At 39.1% G+C, this 18877-nt stretch overlaps 1 protein-coding gene across 1 annotated transcript in view; it reads right to left on the reverse strand.

Moving 5' to 3' along the window:
- LOC124799129 overlaps window positions 1-18877 on the reverse strand; it is a 128469-nt gene that overhangs the window by 52036 nt on the left and 57556 nt on the right. The window contains exons 11-12 of the mRNA XM_047262669.1: window positions 11676-11876; window positions 10838-10964 (exon numbers count right to left, since the gene is read on the reverse strand). Of these exons, the coding sequence (XP_047118625.1) occupies window positions 10838-10964; window positions 11676-11876 (328 nt within the window). The remainder of the gene's footprint in view (window positions 1-10837; window positions 10965-11675; window positions 11877-18877) is intronic.

Here is an 18877-nt window from a genome sequence, read left to right on the forward strand (position 1 = left end):
TCTCACCTTGCCAGTCAAATCAGGTATATTCTTGTTTTGCTTCCTTTCAATTCATTTAACAGTATAATGTACTGTCTCATGAACTAGCTCAATGATTTCATGTTACTAGTGTGTGAAATCACTAAAATTTATCCTCTTTCACTGGAAAGAAGTTTGGTTCTCCTTAACACTGACGACTGGACAATAACAGTGACAATCAGCTGCCTGATGCCCGATAATGTGCTTTTTCACTGCTTTCTGAATTATGTGTAGTAGGTTCTACAGCACAGAATTCAAGTCAGATTACTGCATTTGAAAAAGGGGTCTATTTTCTATAAATATTGCAAAGGAACTTAGATGTACGTCTGTGACAGATTTTTTATACTGAAATGCAAATGAGTTCTTTTCACTACAACACAAATTTTCTTTCATCTTCTGTTTCCTAAATGGAGACATTGGTGCTTAAATTAAATAAATACATGAACTTCATGAAACTTGGCAGATACGTAGAGGGTGCAAAATAATGCAATATATATTTTTTTTTTTTTTTGGTCCTATTTTACTTTTACGGGACACAACACACCCCAAAGGGTACTTTGACGTATTAGGTTTAGAGAGGATATATTGAAAATGATGATACATAAAAAACGTTTTTCCGTATCAATGTTCTTGAAAACTGTGTAATCAACTTCTGTAGCAGTTCGAAATTTTGCAAAATACCCCACCACTGTTGATTTTGAAAAATGAAAATTTTTGTTACACACAAATTAAAGCAGATTTCACAAGCCACGTACATTTTTGTATAATAAAGCTTGTTTCGGACATACCATTTTTGGAAAATAAACTGTACATATTTTCAACATACCTACTTAAATTATCTAAACATTCACTATGAGTCTAATTATTTATTTCACTTATATTTATATTATGTTCCTAAATTGTTATTTCATGTTTTACATTTTTTTTCCAAATGTGTATTTTGTTAATTGAAAAGTAGTAATTGTAGTGGTTGTGCATCAAGGTGTAGAAGTGCACAAGCTGTACAGTGATTTCACTTAGACATAATATCTTTGACATCGTTTATTCCTTTTTTTTAATAATTATTCTTTTTTTTACTTTTTTAAATTGACGTATTCCTGGATTGTGTTGTATGAACACATTATGCAATAAATGTAGCCTTAAAGTTAATTCCTAACAAGCTACAACATTTGTGGTACCCCAACATGATCGTAGATGGCAGCCAACGTCAACTAAGGTATTATTGGTGCTGTATCATTCCAAACATAAAGCAAAAATCAAGTATGCCAATCACACATCATCTGCATACCGCACCACCGATGTACTTTGAATGTCAAGAGCTGATCTGCAGTGTTAGCTGCACCATGCACCATCCACTTACTGAGATTTAGCCATGACAAAACCAGTACCATTTGCTGACGTGCCCCTAAGCACTTCAGTTAACTGAGTCACTGTCAAACTAGCACCTTTTTGGCAGCAGAACCTTTTCCTATGGTTTGCACAACTCAAGAGTCAGTTCGTGTTTGCCAACATCACAGCTGATGAAACAAAGTACAGCTACATCGTCGTTGCACTTTATGAAGACATGGCTATCGAGATTCACAACATTTTGGACCTACCATCAAATACTGACTGATACGTGGCTCTGAAGAATGCCCTTGTCATTTGTCTATCACACTTGTGCAGGGTATCCACCAACTATCGAGCAGCAGGCAGGTCTCAATGCTACTCATAGTGCTCAAGAAGAACAATGGATGTTGCCTGTGAGGCAAGGACAATCTGGGACCACTACCTGTACAGCACACTGAGAACTTTACATTTAATATCTGTGATAAGCACAGATTCTCTACCTTAGACTTGATGCCTGCATATTATCAGGTACTGGTACTGCCAGAAGATACTACTAAAACTGCTGTCACCACCTCATTTGGCCTCCAAGTTCACAAAAATGCCATTCAGGTTGTACAATGCACGCAAACATTCCAATGTTTCGTGGATGAAGCGATAACAGACTTGGACTTTCGCTACGTGTACATTGATGAGATATTAATTATGTCCAGTTCCAAAGCCAAACACATGGAACACCTGCACCAGATATTCCCAAACCTTCCTTCACAATGACTGCTTGTCAATCCTTCAAAATGTGTCTTTGGAGCTTCTGAAGTCTGCTTCCTGGGCAACACAATCAATGCCCATGGAATTCAGCCACCCCAAGACAAGGTAGACAGAACAGTTAATTATCCATGATCGGTGACTATTCTTATTGCAGTGATTTCTACTGTCGCCAGGTGTAGAACCATGCATTGTTAGCTGCTTCTCAGAACGCTCTTCAACAAGGTTCACACAGACCGGAGTAGTGAAGATGAGACAGCTTTCAACACTGCAAAGACTGCTACTGCTGAAACCGTTCTGCTGGTGCACCCTCTTCCAGAAGTGCTGCTTGCCTTAATGGTTGCTGCATCAGTGACCGCAATAGTTGCTGCACTAACAGCAGAGAGACAATCAGCAGCAAACTTTGGCATTCAACAGCAAAAAGCTAACTCCATCACAGCAGAACTGTCTACTTACAACTGTGAACTAAGCAGCATATGCTTCCATCAAGAAATTCAGATGCATGCTCGAAGGTAGACACTTCACTCTTGTCATGCTCAACAAACCACTGACATAAGCATCTCATTAACACCCAGACAAAGGTTTGCCACACCAGCTTCATTGGACAGTTTACAATTTACATTGCCCGCATGGAGGTAGAACTTAATGCCCTGGCAGACACACACTCTCGCATTGAGGTGATCTTGCGTGCAATCTATTATGAGGTACTGGCCTTTGCACATCAGTCCGATGAATGTATAATATACTGGCACAGCCATCTAGTCTTCAGCTCCATCTCATTCACGTGCCACCAGAAAACATGCTGTTGTACTGTGACGTCTTGAAGTCGAAGTCATGACCCTTTGTGACTCACGGTTTGCCACAGCAGGGCATCGCATCTCTGAATAACATGTCTCATCCTAGTGTTTGTGCTACAGCGCAGTTGGTGAAAAGAACTTTCATGTGGCTCAACATTGACAGAGACTCTTAAGACATTTGTCCATCAATGCACGGCCTGTCAAAGTAACAAAATCACTCCTCTAATTAGCGCACCCCTCGGCATGTTCATTGCCCCTTATCAACAATTCGAAATGTTATTGGACCATTCCTGGCATCAGAGGGATATAATTACTGTCTCACTGATTCACTCACTAATTGGAGGTATTCTCCATGTCCAACATTGTTGCCGAGTCCATCGCAACTACATTCTCCTGGGGCTGGATTGCTTATTTCAGCATACCATTGTGCATTATGTAATGGATCTGGGAGATGTGTTATTTTCTACCAGATTTGTCGATACCAAATCTAATGAGGGAGGTTGTAAATGTTTTCTTATATTTTTGTCAGAATATTTTTTGTGAATTGTAATTTGCCTTATTTTATGCTAATTTGCTTATATGTTTGAGAGTGACAGCATATTGATTAATATTAGTATATGTGACGAAGAATATCAAAGAGACTGGTCACAAGTGGAAGCTTGTGTGTTGTGTGAATTGGCTTTGACGCTGGAGTCGTCTTTGACCGTAGTCAGTCGGCAGTGAACTCTCGGTGTGCGATGGTGGAACAGTGTACAGGTCCCCGTTATAATAATTTGCAAGTGGCCAGCAAAAATGAGTTATTCTGTTACTTTTATATAAACATCAAGAAGGAAGCACATTCGGAGAAATGGTATTTGAAGCACCAAAAATGAGGCAAATGCATTGAATCAGGACATTTCCGCAGCCGACGAAACAGCATTATGGAATCATACTTTCACTAGACGACTGAAGCCAACACAAAAATGTCAGATATCATCTAATAAACATTTCACGGAAAAGTGAGTACTGTCACGAAATATGCAAAATTCAAGTACATAAAAATAGTGAGCATATTTCAATTACCACTGAAGAGGGCCAGCAGTTTGAATCTTATCTATTCAAGGCACTCGCCGGCATGTTAGGCACGAACCTGATCAGGACACCTTCTTATCACCCGACAGGGAATGGTTTGGTACAATGCTTGTACTGTCAGCTCAAAGCATCTCTTCAATATCACGACTAACAGTGTTGCACTGAGACCTTGCCAATCGTGCTACTGAGCCCTCTGCACTAAAGCTCTGTATAAAGGAAAGTATGGCCATTCTTTTCCCCTGCGTTTGCCGCCGTCCGCAGTTCAGGATTGGCTGAAACTGCATCACATGACATTACCAGCCATTGTGGGCCCAATCATTACGTGTGAAGCATAGGAAGTGCTGTGTATCTTTGAAGTTTTAAGTACAATAATGCCTCAGTGCTATGCTTTTGGCTGCTTGTTTCGAGGCAAAATGGGAGGAAAACTGTACAGATTTCCTTCCAAAGGGAGAGATGCGACAAGAAGCAGAATACTGGTCACAATGGGAAAGGTTGCAGGAACTAGACTTAACCAATCAATTAATTTTATTTATTTCTGGCCTTTTGTCTGTCTCCTTTTTACATTTCTGTTACTTAGTTTCTAGTCCATCTGAACAGCAAAAAAAGTCAGAAGAGCTAATAGGATGGTTTAATGGTAGTTTAATTACAAAATAGAAATCTTAAGAGATAAAACTGCCACTGTTAGCATTTAAAACAAAAAATATTAAGTGGACTGTACAAAATTAACATGACTGGCAAAATATTTGACCCAATTGACTATGCAATATGTTTTAAACTTACATTTACAATGCTCACAATAATAAATTTTACTTTGTTTCACACAATATAATGTAAAAAAAGAAAAAAAAAGTGCACTAGGCAAGTACTGTACCTACCAAAATGGTTCAAACGGCTCTGAGCACTATGGGACTTAACATCTGAGGTCATTAGTCCCCTACAACTTAACTACTTAAACCTAACTAACCAAAGGACATCACACACATCCATGCCCGAGGCAGGATTCGAACCTGCAACCGTAGCAGCTGCGCGGTTCCGGACTGAAGCGCCTAGAACCGCTCCGCCGCAGTGGCCGGCACTGTACCTACCATCTTTCATTCAGTAACCATTAACCCGCCTGCTAATCTACAGAGTACTAACACAAATACAGTTGTTACAGTTTCCTACAGCCTACTTTTGCTTGTAGGTCTACTTTTATTCGAACACATTTTAAAAATACTGTGTTCTCTTGTACTTTTGTAACTATTCTCCTACTGTCATAGAACAATTTGCAGACAAAGTATTATGTGATAGTTCTGACAAAAATATAAATCACGCGAAATCATATATGCATGTTCATTAATTCTATTTACTAAGGCAACGTGCACATATATTTGAATCCAATCCCTCATTTCATATAACAAAAGAGACATTGGGCGAATTTTCACAGTACCGAGTAGCAGGAACAAGATGTAAGTAGATATAGAGATTTAAGTTAGCGATGGATTTTTCCTCGCACTTGTGAACTAACATTGGTTCCCTTTCGTCATGCTGACTATTGGATAGGACCAATTTAAGCCAATTACGAAAACAGATGTTCTAACTTCATACCGCAACAATAACTGTGAAATCTGCTTTCGCTTTTAATAAAGGATAGCAGGGGGGAAAAACTGTTTTTCGTGCTTGCCACAACAAATGCTTTTCAACTCATTAACTTGAATTTGTTGAGATTTTTTGTTGCTAAACATCCGACATGTTCCGTTTTAAGCCACTGAGCAGTTTTAGCAGTGCATTAGACAGCTGAGTGCACTTTAAAATACACAACTAAATATGCTGCAGAAGGCAATGTTTCACCAGTGGTGCAGTGGGCCCAAAATGGCGGCCACTGGCAAGTTGGCAGTACTTTCCCTATTCAGAGCTTTACTCTGCACAGCCATCAAGAAAAATATGAAAACAACTGCAGATGACCTTGTCTATGGACAACAAATAGACTACATGACGAATTCCTCTGCCACATGCTGGATACACCCGTCAATGAAGCAGTCTTCGTCAGCTAGCTACACTCACAGGCACAGCCACTTTGGCCTATTTCAGTAAGAGAACAAGAGACTCAGTGTTCATTTGACATTATGTGGTATGTTAACCTCTGAAACCACAGTACGGTGGGCTATATACAGTACTTAGCACAAAGGATAAAACGTTTAGAACTGATGCCATGCGAACACCAACAACAGTTTCTACTGATCACCTAAAATCTGTGTTCAGTACTGCTTCCACCAAGGCAGACACGATACCAACTGCATCACCTTCAGACATGACAGAACCACCTGCTATCCTGTCACCAACAAAGCACCACAGGCATCAAGTACTACACCTCTGATGGCTCCACAACAGCAAAACCCGTCACCATGCAATCTGGACTAACGTCAAGTTTAATCACAAGTATTGTTAGCACTTAGGGGGAAGGGGGGGTGGCGAGGGGAAGGGGGCAGTGATGCAGTTGTTGTGCATCAAGATCTAGAAGGCAAAAGTCTTACAGTGATTACGCCTACACATAATGTCTTTAACATTATTTTTCCTTGTTTTGTATAATTATTATGTTATTGATTTTTCAAATTGCTGTAACACCTCGATTGCGTTGCATGAACACATTACGCAATAAATGTTGCCTTAAAGTTATGATGATGATAATTTGCAAATTAAAGCTTAAAATATAATTGGTTTTTACACCATATACACAAAATGAATGGAATTTCTGCACACAGTATACATGACTGAGAACTCAATAAACATGGTGAGTCCTACTATTGCCACCGAGAATAACTCCAAAAGTATGATAGAATCTGAAAAGTTTGTGGGGCAAAAGCTGCACGGAGCAATGGGGAATGTAATATGACACTGGTTTTTTGTTGCTAGGTGGGGTCGCTTCAGAGATGTGAAGGTCAACTTTGGTTTTTTTTTTAATGGGATGCTATAGTTTGGTACTTCTTTTATGATAGCGACTATTGAGACAAATCCAATTATGGGTAACAGTACGGTCTTTGAAGGTCAATAAAAGTCACAAACGTGGTATGAATGTCCATTTACAGAAGGTGTTCAAAGTGATGACCATTGGTATCAATGCAGTGCTGCAATCTTCTTATCATGGATTGAGTGGTATTCCTTATCACTTTGGCACTTATTGAAGCACATGCTCTGACAATTCTCTCTCATTTATCATGCAAATAGTAAATATTCGCCGAATACGGCATATCCATCTAACTTGCCATTGTTATGTAAACACCTCTCTCGCCCCCTCCCTCTCTCGCCCCCTCCTTCCCACCCTATTCTCTGCAAAATACACGAGACAAGCATTTCCAGTTGGTTTCAATAAATTAAGAACACTGGTGCCTCAAAATCCAAGATCCACTTTTTAACTACATACCAGTCACAGCTACTGCACAACTTAAGAGCACCCTCAACACCACACAACGTGGCTATGGCAGAAAGTGGGTTTGGGGTTCTGTGTGTTTTTGAGTGTGTGAAAGCATCTGCTTTTCCTAAAAGAAGAGAAACAGTATGGAAGCTAGTGTGAAGGCAGTTCCCTGTTATGTGTTGCTATGCTCAACAGATCAGTCTGCTATAGGTGAGTTGTGGCCCCACCCCTATTTTACCCAGGAATGTCCATTATTTTTGAACAATTACTTTTTTATTTAAATTTATTGAAGCTCTGTGTCTTCCTGCTGGTTTGCACCCACCACCAACAACTCTCTCTCAGTAAACGCAGTGTTATTGTGAACAGAAATTGTTTGATTACATAATCACTTGCTTTTTAAACATGTACTGTCACTTGTCAGAAGTATTTTTTCCGAGAGAAATATGGCACCATTTGTTAACTTACTTTCTTTAATGTAGTTTCAGATTATGAATCATCCTTGCTGATACTGTATATCCCATTGAATTTATCTTCATGACTACTTTTTATCCAGTCATGCGATTTATTCCATTCCCATGCTACTGAACATACCCACCTCACTGTTAAGTAAACATCTATTCACAAAAAATGGATGAAAAGCTAAACTGAAACCTACTTACCAGCACACACAAAAAACCAAATATCACAATGACAGTAACAGTGCTGACAGGTGATAACCTAGTGCACTCGGAAATAATGATTTAACAATCCCAAATGCATTGAATGTTTCTTCTGAGAACTGAGTGTGCCGGGGATCAGGTGATTGAAATTATCACTCCAAGCAGGCCAAAGGCGAGTTTACAGATTGTTTACAGTGATGGCGAGAGGTGGGCTTGTCTATGAAATTGAAGTAATAATGTGTGAATCTGAATAGAACCGATTCACGCCCTGAAATGTTACTTTTCAAAGGCTGTGAAATGCACATTTGTATGCATGGGTAGGATTGGTATGTGTCTAGCAAATAATTTAATTCCCCGCAAAATATATTTACCTTTCAAACAAATGAATGACTGAATAAGAGCTACATTCAAATGATTTTTAATTACTGGACATCATCACACCTTTCCAGTAAAGTGGAATCATGTACCCCTAAGGAAAAATTTATGCTCAACTTTGTACGCCCAATGATTACATGTTAATTGCATCTGGAACAATTTAATATACAGTAATTTATTAATCAGTTTTAAATTATGGAAAGATGAATTAGTCTATTTACAATATAATTAAATAAATATGTATAATGCTTGTATTAACTTCGGCATACCCCTGACGTATCTTCATAAACACCCAAAAGTAGGGCTACCATCTTTAGGTGTGTATATCCTGGTTGTATACCACTATTTTGTAAGGAATAATGAAAGTACTACAAAAAATGGTTCAAATGGCTCTGAGCACTATGGGACTTAACATCTGAGGTCATCAGTCCCCTAGAACTTAGAACTACTTAAACCTAACTAACCTAAGGACATCACACACATCCATGCCCGAGGCAGGATTCAAACCTGCGACCGTAGCGGTCGCGCAGTTCCAGACTGAAGCGCCTTTAACCGCTTGGCCACACAGGCCGGCGAAAGTACTACAGACTGGTCTCATTCAGACGAATGAATGGATACCTCAGTCAACTGCAACACTTTAAGAGTGGTTTCAATTCAAAGTATGAATAAATGGTTTGACTGGCTGACAAACTGGCAGAGTGCTTTCGCTTGAAAAGAAATAATGAGTAGCTCAGTCAGTATGCAAAACTACAATGTTTTGATTGCTTTCATGTGCTTCCTCCAATAGACCAGATTCACTCGAAAGAATGAACGAATACGTCAATGAAAAACTACAACAAAATGAGTTGACTGTTTTCCTACAACTCACGGAATTGACTTGCTTCATTCAGTTGTTCCCACCACCACTAGTAATGGTCAACAGCTGTCAAGATTGTTTAGGGGCTTTGGACACTGGAGTGGCAGTTGTGTTTAATTTAATTATTTGACATACATTTTTTTTAAATAAATGAGTTTACATTTAGCACTGTTGTGCTTCAGATAATTTCCCATCTTCTAAGAGGAAGACAAGCCTAGCTGCATTCACCAATGCAAATTTTATTTAAGATATGAGGACAGAATATATGTTACATCCAAGCACCTACTGCTGGACATCCTCGAAAAATTAACTTCAAGCCAATGACTTAAAGTAGACTGTTTCAGCTTGCATGCCTATCAACAAACAGTTGGACGTTCATGGGCACAGGTAGCAAGCAGACGGCTGACCTGTGGTGTCTGTAATCATACTACAGCAACCAGGAGCCTGTAGGCAGAGGTGACCAAGTGGCTAGCAAAGCACTAAATGTGTGCAACAGGGCCACCAGGCAGGTAGCCTGTGAGTGATGGGCTGCCAGATGTGCCCGTCCTCTATGGAGCAATGCTGGAAAAGCCTAATTGAAAGTCACAATACACCAAGGAAGGCAGAGAGAGAGAGAGAGAGAGAGAGAGAGAGAGAGAGAGAGAGAGAGAGAGAGAGAGAGAGAGAGTACAAAACGAATGGTGCAACTACTGTAACTGTACTACTTCCCAGGTAACCCTCAACTGTACTGCAGAGTCAGCAGTGTCAAGATAATTATTTACATTGCTGTGGTCACATAATTATTTATCCCATCAAGGGGAAGGAAATCTGCCACAATTTCCAAGAAAGTACTGTCCCAGAACATGCCGAAATTGCGCCACTGTATTTTTTCCTATGTGTTCAGATGAAAAGGTACAAAAAGCTTTAACAACTGAAGTGATTGAATTTGTGTACACCACACTCTGGTAATGTAGTGAGAAATCTAGAGATGTGAAGTGAGCATTGTCACCTCCCCCTAAAAATTCAAAGCAGCGTCATCAGGCAAGGTGGTGCCTGGGGTGCTCATGGAGGGAGCGATTCAGCTCCACAGTGACATGTTTCCAACAAGTCTTCAAGATCACAGAAAGTTTAATGGCCAAATTCAATTGGGAATAGCTCGAGCATGTGCCATACAGCCCAGACATGTCACACTGTGACTTCCACGTGTTCAAATCCACTAAAAAACATTTCAGTGAGAAGCACTTCAGCTCAAACTACAAACTGAAGGACACAATGGAGGACTGGCTCCTATCCCCAACATAGGAATTTTGGGAGCATGGAATCCTTTGGCATGTAAAACAGTGGAGAAGTTGTGCTCAGGCTGCTGGTGATTATTTTGGGGAAAAAACCTTCAATTATACCCACAATGTTGTTTTGTACCTTTTTTTGAACACCCCTCACACATCAATTTGCTCAATTGTTCAGAAACTAGAGAATTTCAATACATTGCATTTCTTTGCTGTATCACCAGTAGCGTAGTCATAAATGACTAAGTTAACACAATTTTGTGGATGTGCCCCACTGGGCATAAAAAAAGAGTATAAATTTCCAGTCATCTTACCTGGAGAGGAGACAACTTCAAAGACCATGTCAGTGTCCTGACCCGATCTCAGTAACTGGACGGCAGCCTTAGACAGTCTACTGTTTCGAGAAAGTGGTGGTATACACAATGACTCCACAAGATTTAGCTGGAAATAAAAAATATTATTATTATATGCATGTTTATACGACACTATCATGAAATCTAAAAATGAAAGGAAGAAAGAGCTGTCTGATAACATCACAAATTGCAAATAGTAGTTTACTTGCAATTAAAACAATTGTAATGCAGTGAAATGTGATATTTGATCTAACAGTCATCAAAACGTAACAGACAGAGGTTAAATGATTAGAAGATATGAAATGGTACCAGGAGAAACACTTCTTGTAAACTCAGACTGTTGCTGAATAGTGAGTTACTTGCATGTCCCACGTCCCATTCTCATTATGATGTGGAATGAATCAGTTACTTCATCACTAGAATACACTACAAGAAAATTATGGAGGCCAGTAACAAGATTGTGATGTTTCATGAGTGGGAAAAAAAGGGCAAGAAAGGGAAATTTAGAGTAGGTATAAGGAAAACAAATATGCAGAATAAATGACAAGGGAATTAGCAGCAGCAGCAGCAGCAGCAGCAGCACTAAAAGGAGAGGGTAAAAATTATTAAACCTTAAAGCTTGTGGTACCAGTATCATTCCCTTCATATTTCATTTATCCATTTCTACTGTCAACTCTGGGAGATTAAACTACCTTAAATACCATCTCCTTCATAATCCATCTACCACCGCTTTTGGTGTCAACAGTGAAAGTGCTACACAAATCATACATCCCTGTGTCTTATTTCCTAACTAACCTACCTTGTACCCATGCTGTTTGGGAGTAGAGTGAAAATGCCCACTTGGATGACTATGATGATCTGCTGAATAATGAGCTGGATCAAGGAGCTCAAGGGCGAAGAGTGATCTCGTGAATGCTTCCCTTTGCACTAAGTCACATAGCTGAACCATAACTTCTTGCAAAGTCTCACGATGTGTCAGTAACTGCTGCAGGATCCCCGACTGCAACACAAAAATAAATGCAATTTTTTAAATTTCCTTCATTCTTGAAATATGTCAACCGTGTTAGTTGTTACATTTGGTACAGCCTCACGTTTAATTTTCATGATAGTTTTAAATATTGGAAATGAACTTATTTGTGAAGACAAAAAGCAGACAGTACCGAAGTAACTAATGAACTTAACACAAAGCCCATACATCAAACAAATCAACAATGAGAGCATATAAATGTGACTTAGCAGTAACAATTTTTTTCCCCTTTTTTACTGAATCTCTGAATTTCTATTTTCAACATTTCTATACCAGTTCCAAACTCACTGCAATATTACTACTCATTGTTATACAAAATCATACAGTGGAAATAAGTTTCAAATGTATTATCTGCAATATACGATAACGAAGCAACTGGAAGAGATGGAATGGCAGCATAGACAATAAAGTGGAGAGGGTAAACAACACGATCAAGATTCTCTGATATAAGAAGGGAGATGAGAGGGATGAAACATCTGCAGAGAAATATTGCAACTAGATATTGGCTGCAAAGCATTGTCAAAACTACCACTAAAGAAAGCAGAACAGATATACAGTATACTCGGTGAATATCAAGTGAGTCTTAGAAAGGCAAGAAGAAGCATGCAATGGATATTTACCCTTGAACGACCAATACATTATAGGATCTTAAAGAACAAAAAGGTGGTAGCAAACGTCCAAGATTATAAGAAATACACAATTCCATCAGCAGACAGATTCTGAAGGATCTTTAAGAACAGAGGATCATATGGCACTACACCAAGCTGTATATGGGAATTCTAACAGATGCATGGTGAAGGTGTGATTGAGAGGAGCACTATCTGAAGAGTTTGAGATCAAGAAAGGTGCAGAACATCAATTTGACTGTCACTAATTTTGCTAAACATGATGATAGTGGAAAGCAATAAACGATGAAATAAGAATGCAAAAGATGCACATATAGCCCAAATGGTCTGCCTAGCCTTTGCAGGCAGTGTACCAATAGACAGCAAGACAAAAGCAGACACAAGGAAACAACTCGACAATCTAAACAAGGTAGCCAGCAGAATGGCACAAGAATGGATCACATTAATGTTCTATACATGGTCGCTTTTAAAGAAGAGTTACACTTTCCTACAAGGCTAATTTGGGCACTACAATTCAGCTACACAATCAGAAGAACAATGCTTTGAAGTGCTGTATTGTTATCAATCATTCATTCATTCATTCAAAGTACTAAAAATCCTTAATACAAATTTAAAATCACTGCAAATGATCTGATTGCAACATACCGCCAATGCACACCACACACCATTGATGGACATAAAACACAAAGGTAGCACAACTAAAGCAATTAATATAATGTAATAACCAGATTGTTTGCAACTGATTTTTTGTTTATTCTTTCCAGTTGCACCAAAACATAACAAACCTTTGCACACTGAACATCTAGTGCTGACAATCTGACAGAGTGGTACTGCACTGTAACTGCAGATTTCAACTCTCCCAATAGAGCCTGCCACTGAAGTACGAACAGTTTCTTAAAGATTTAGTCTAAGTAAAAAGTATTTCCATTTGTCATAGGGATGTATTTCAGTAGTTTTAGTTACACAGAAACATACATTTTATCTACAAATTTAATCATGTTTAAGTACTAACAATACTACAAAAACTTGGCAATTTTTGGGAAGTAATTGGTATGAATATGGACAGAACCCCCCCATGAACCATGGACCTTGCCGTTGGTGGGGAGGCTTGTGTGCCTCAGCGATACAGGTAGCCGTACCGTAGGTGCAACCACAATGGATGCGTATCTATTGAGAGGCCAGACAAACGTGTGGTTCCTGAAGAGGGGCAGCAGCCTTTTCAGTAGTTGCAGGGGCAACAGTCTGGATGATTGACTGATCTGGCCTTGTAACACTAACCAAAACAGCCTTGCTGCGCTGGTACTGCGAACAGCTGAAAGTAAGGGGAAACTACAGCCGTAATTTTTCCCGAGGGCATGCATCTTTATTGTATGGTTAAATGACGACGACGTCCACTTGGGTAAAATATTTCGGAGGTAAAATACTCCCCCATTCGGATCTCCGGGCGGGGACTATTCAGGAGGACGTTGTTATCAGGAGAAAGAAACTGGCGTTCTATAGATCGGAATGTGGAATGTCAGATCCTTTAATCGGGCAGGTAGGTTACAAAATTTAAAAAGGGAAATGGATAGGTTAAAGTTGGATACCTGTATAGTGGGAATTAGTGAAGTTCGGTGGCAGGAGGAACAAGACTTTTGGTCAGGTGAATACAGGGTTATAAATACAAAATCAAATAGAAGTAATGCAGGAGTAGGTAGGTTTAATAATGAATAAAAAAATAGGAGTGCAGGTAAGCTATTACAAACAGCATAGTGAATGCATTATTGTGGCCAAGATAGACATGAAGCCCACACCTACTACATTAGTACAAGTTTATATACCAACTAGCTCTGCAGATGATGAAGGAATTGATGAAATTAATGATGAGAAAAAAGAAATTATTCAGATAGTGAAGGGAGATGGGTGACTGGAATTCGATAGTAGGAAAAGGGAGAGAAGGAAACATAGTAGGCGAATATGGATTGGGGGTAAGAAATGAAAGAGGAAGCCGCCTGGTAGAATTTTGCACAGAGCATAACTTAATCATAGCTAACACTTGGTTCAAGAATCATGAAAGAAGGTTATATACATGGAAGAAGCCTGGAGATACTAGAAGGTATCAGATAGATTATATAATGGTAAGACAGATATTTAGGAACCAGGTTTTAAATTGTAAGACATTTCCAGGGGCAGATGTGGACTCTGACCACAATCTATTGGTTATGAACTGTAGATTAAAACTGAAGAAACTGCAAAAAGGTGGGAATTTAAGGAGAAGGGACCTGGATAAACTGACTAAACCAGAGGTTGTACAGAGTTTCAGGGAGAGCATAAGGGAACAATTGACAGGAATGGGGGAAAGAAATACAGTAGAAGAAGAATGGGTAGCTTTGAGAGATGAAGCAACAGAAGACATTTTGAATTTAATTGATGAAAGGAGAAAATATAAAAATGCAGTAAATGAAGCAGACAAAAAGGAATACAAACGTCTCAAAAATGAGATCGACATGAAGTGCAAAATGGCTAAGCAGATATGGCTAGAGGACAATGTAAGGTTGTAGGGGCTTATCTCACTAGGGGTAAGGTACATACCGCCTACATGAAAATTAAAGAGACCTTTGGAGAAAAGAGAACCTCTTGTATGAATATCAAGAGCTCGGATGGAAACCCAGTTCCAAGCAAGGAAGGGAAAGCAGAAAGGTGGAAAGAGTATATAGAGGGTCTATACAAGGTCGACGTACTTAAGGACAATATTATGGAAATGGAAGAGGATGTGGATGTGGATGAAGATGAAATGGGAGATATGATACTCCTTGAAGAGTTTGACAGAGCACTGAAAGGCCTGAGTCGAAACAAGGCCCCGGGAGCAGACTACATTCCATTAGAACTACTGACAGCCTTGGGAGAGCCAGTCCTGACAAAACTCTACGATCTGGTGAGCAGGATGTATGAGACAGGTGAAATACCCTCAGACATAAAGAAGAATATAATAATTCCAATCCTACAGAAAGCAGGTGTTGGCAGATGTGAAAATTACTGAACTATCAGTTTAATAAGTCACAGCTGCAAAATACTTTAATAAGTCACAGCTGCAAAATACTTTAATAAGTCACAGCTGCAAAATACTTTAATAAGTCACAGCTGCAAAATACTTTAATAAGTCACAGCTGCAAAATACTTACACGAATTCTTTACAGACGAACGGAAATACTGGTAGAAGTTGACCTCGGGGAAGATCAGTTTCGATTCTGTAGAAATATTGGAACATATGAGGCAATACTGACCCTACGACTTATCTTAGAAGAAAAATTAAGGAAAGGCAAACCTACATTTCTAGCATTTGTAGACTTAGAGAAAGCTTTTGACAATGTTGACTGGAATATCCTCTTTCAAATTCTAAAGGTGGCAGGGGTAAAATACAGGGAGCGAAAGGCTATTTATAACTTGTACAGAAACCAGATGGCAGTTATAAAGAGTCGAGGGGCATGAAAGGGAAGCAGTGGTTGGGAAGGGAGTGAGACAGGGTTGTAGCCTCTCCCCAATGTTATTCAATCTGTATATTAAGCAAGCAGTAAATGAAACAAAAGAAAAATTTGGAGTAGGAATTAAAATCCATGGAGAAGAAATAAAAACTCACAGGTTCGCCAATGAAATTGTAGTTCTGTTTGAGACAGCAAAGGACTTGGAAGAACAGTTGAACGGAATGGACAGTGTCTTGAAAGGAGGATATAAGATGAACATCAACAAAAGCAAAACGAGGATAATGGAATGTAGTCGAATTAAGTCGGGTGATGCTGAGGGAATTAGATTAGGAAATGAGACACTTAAAGTAGTAAAGGAGTTTTGCTATTTGGAGAGCAAAATAACTGATGATGGTCGAAGTAGAGAGAGGATATAAAATGTAGAATGGCAATGGCAAGGAAAGCGTTTCTGAAGAAGAGAAATTTGTTGACATCGAGTAGAGGTTTAAGTGTCAGGAAGTCATTTCTGAAAGTATTTGTATGGAGTGTAGCCATGTATGGAAATGAAACATGGACGATAAATAGTTTGGACAAGAAGAGAATAGAAGCTTTCGAAATGTAGTGCTACAGAAGAATGCTGAAGATTAGATAGGTAGATCACGTAACTAATGAGGAGGTATTGAACAGAATTGGGGAGAAGAGAAATTTGTGGCACAACTTGACAAGAAGAAGGGACTGGTTGGTAGGACATGTTCTGAGGCATCAGGGGATCACCAATTTAGTACTGGAGGGTAGTGTGGAGGGTAAAATCATAGAGGGAGACCAAGAGATGAATAAACTAAGCAGATTCAGAAGGATGTAGGTTGCAGTAGGTACTGAGAGATGAAGAAGCTTGCACAGGATAGAGTAGCATGGAGAGCTGCATCAAACCAGTCTCAGGACTGAAGACCACAACAACAAACAATGGACAGAACAAGAGGAAAGACGGGAATAAGTTGTGGGACTGAACTCAGGGTAAAACTAAAAATCTTTTAAAGGCTTGTAAAATTTTTAGAGGTATGAGAATTGATTCTGATAGAGATTGGCCTATTCATATATAACTGAGAAGTGGTACTAATCAGTAAGTTTTGTCATTTTCGTGCATACAGTTCGAAGTATAAATCGCCTTCTGATGTGTTTTTGTCCCATTTGAACCAGATATTAATATTTCTTTTTATTTTTCCATTGATGTATGAAGTTCGTTTCAATTGATTATTTCATTTTTATTTACATACATTTGAACACAGAAGTATGACACAAAATTCTACATTGCACATAAATTATTTAATTTTGTAGTCATCTAGGCCCATTGCATCATATATGTCATAGAATGACATCATGAGACCAAGATGCTATCACAAAATGTCATTATGAAATAATCTTTCATACTTTCACAACAGCATAAATAATGCTCCAGCAAATGTTTAACACCTACCATAACTTCTACATCAAAGGAGCAAACTTATACAATAGTGTGACAGCAATTGAGACACAGACGTCATATGGATACCGAGATCACCTGATGTTTTTAGCAAACCATAATTCTATAAAACATTAAATTATCTACTTAAAAATTTGAAATATTGTACCAAACTATGTACTTTCCACAGATAACCTATAGATGGCAGTCACGCTGAAGGCCTATAGTAGTAACACGGGAGTGTCTTTGTCACGGAACTTACGTCGTCATCATTTCATCATCATTGACTCGCAATTCGCCGAAGTAGCATCAACTAAAAAGGACTTGCAATACGGCGGCCGAACATCCTCGCATGGGGCCTCCCGGCCAACAACGCCATATGATCATTTCATTTCTTAAAGATTAAAATTTGTTGTTGTTGTTGTTGTTGTTGTTGTTGTCTTCAGTCCTGAAACCGGTTTGATGCAGCTCTCCATGCTACTCTATCCTGTGCAAGCTGATTCATCTCCCAGTACTTACTGCAACCTACATCCTTCTGAATCTGCTTAGTGTATTCATCTCTTTGTCTCCCTCTATGATTTTTACCCTCCACGCTGCCCTCCAATGCTAAATTTGTGATCCCTTGATGCCTCAGAACATGTCCTACAAACTGGTCCCTTCTTCTTGTCAAGTTGTGCCACAAACTCTCCTGCTCCCCAATTCTATTCAATACTTCCTCAATAGTTAGATGTGATCTATCCATCTAATATTCAGCATTCTTCTGTAGCACCACATTTCGAAAGCTTCTATTCTCTTATTATCCAAACTATTTATCGTCCATGTTTCACTTCCATACACGGCTACACTCCATACAAATACTTTCAGAAATGACTTCCTGACACTTAAACCTATACTCGATGTCAACAAATTTCTCTTCTTCAGAAACGCTTTCCTTGCCATTGCCAGTATACATTTTATATCCTCTCTACTTCGACCATCATCAGTTATTTTGCTCTCCAAATAGCAAAACTCCTTTACTACTTTAAGTGCCTCATTTCCTAATCTAATTCCCTCAGCATCACCCGACTTAATTCGACTACATTCAATTATCCTCATTTTGCTTTTGTTAATGTTCATCTTATATCCTCCTTTCAAGACACTGTCCATTCCGTTCAACTGTTCTTCCAAGTCCTTTGCAGTCTCAAACAGAACTACAATTTCATTGGCGAACCTCTGAGTTTTTATTTCTTCTCCATGGATTTTAATTCCTACTCTAAATTTTTCTTTTGTTTCATTTACTACTTGCTCAATATACAGATTGAATAAAATCGGGGACAGGCTACAACCCTGTCTCACTCCCTTCCCAACCGCTGCTTCCCTTTCATGCCCCTCGACTCATAATTGCCATCTGGTTTCTGTACAAATTGTAAATAGCCTTTCGCTCCCTGTATTTTAGCCCTGCCACCTTTA

The sequence above is a fragment of the Schistocerca piceifrons genome, chromosome 1 (assembly GCF_021461385.2).
Source record: "Schistocerca piceifrons isolate TAMUIC-IGC-003096 chromosome 1, iqSchPice1.1, whole genome shotgun sequence".
Taxonomy (NCBI): Eukaryota; Metazoa; Arthropoda; class Insecta; order Orthoptera; family Acrididae; genus Schistocerca; species Schistocerca piceifrons.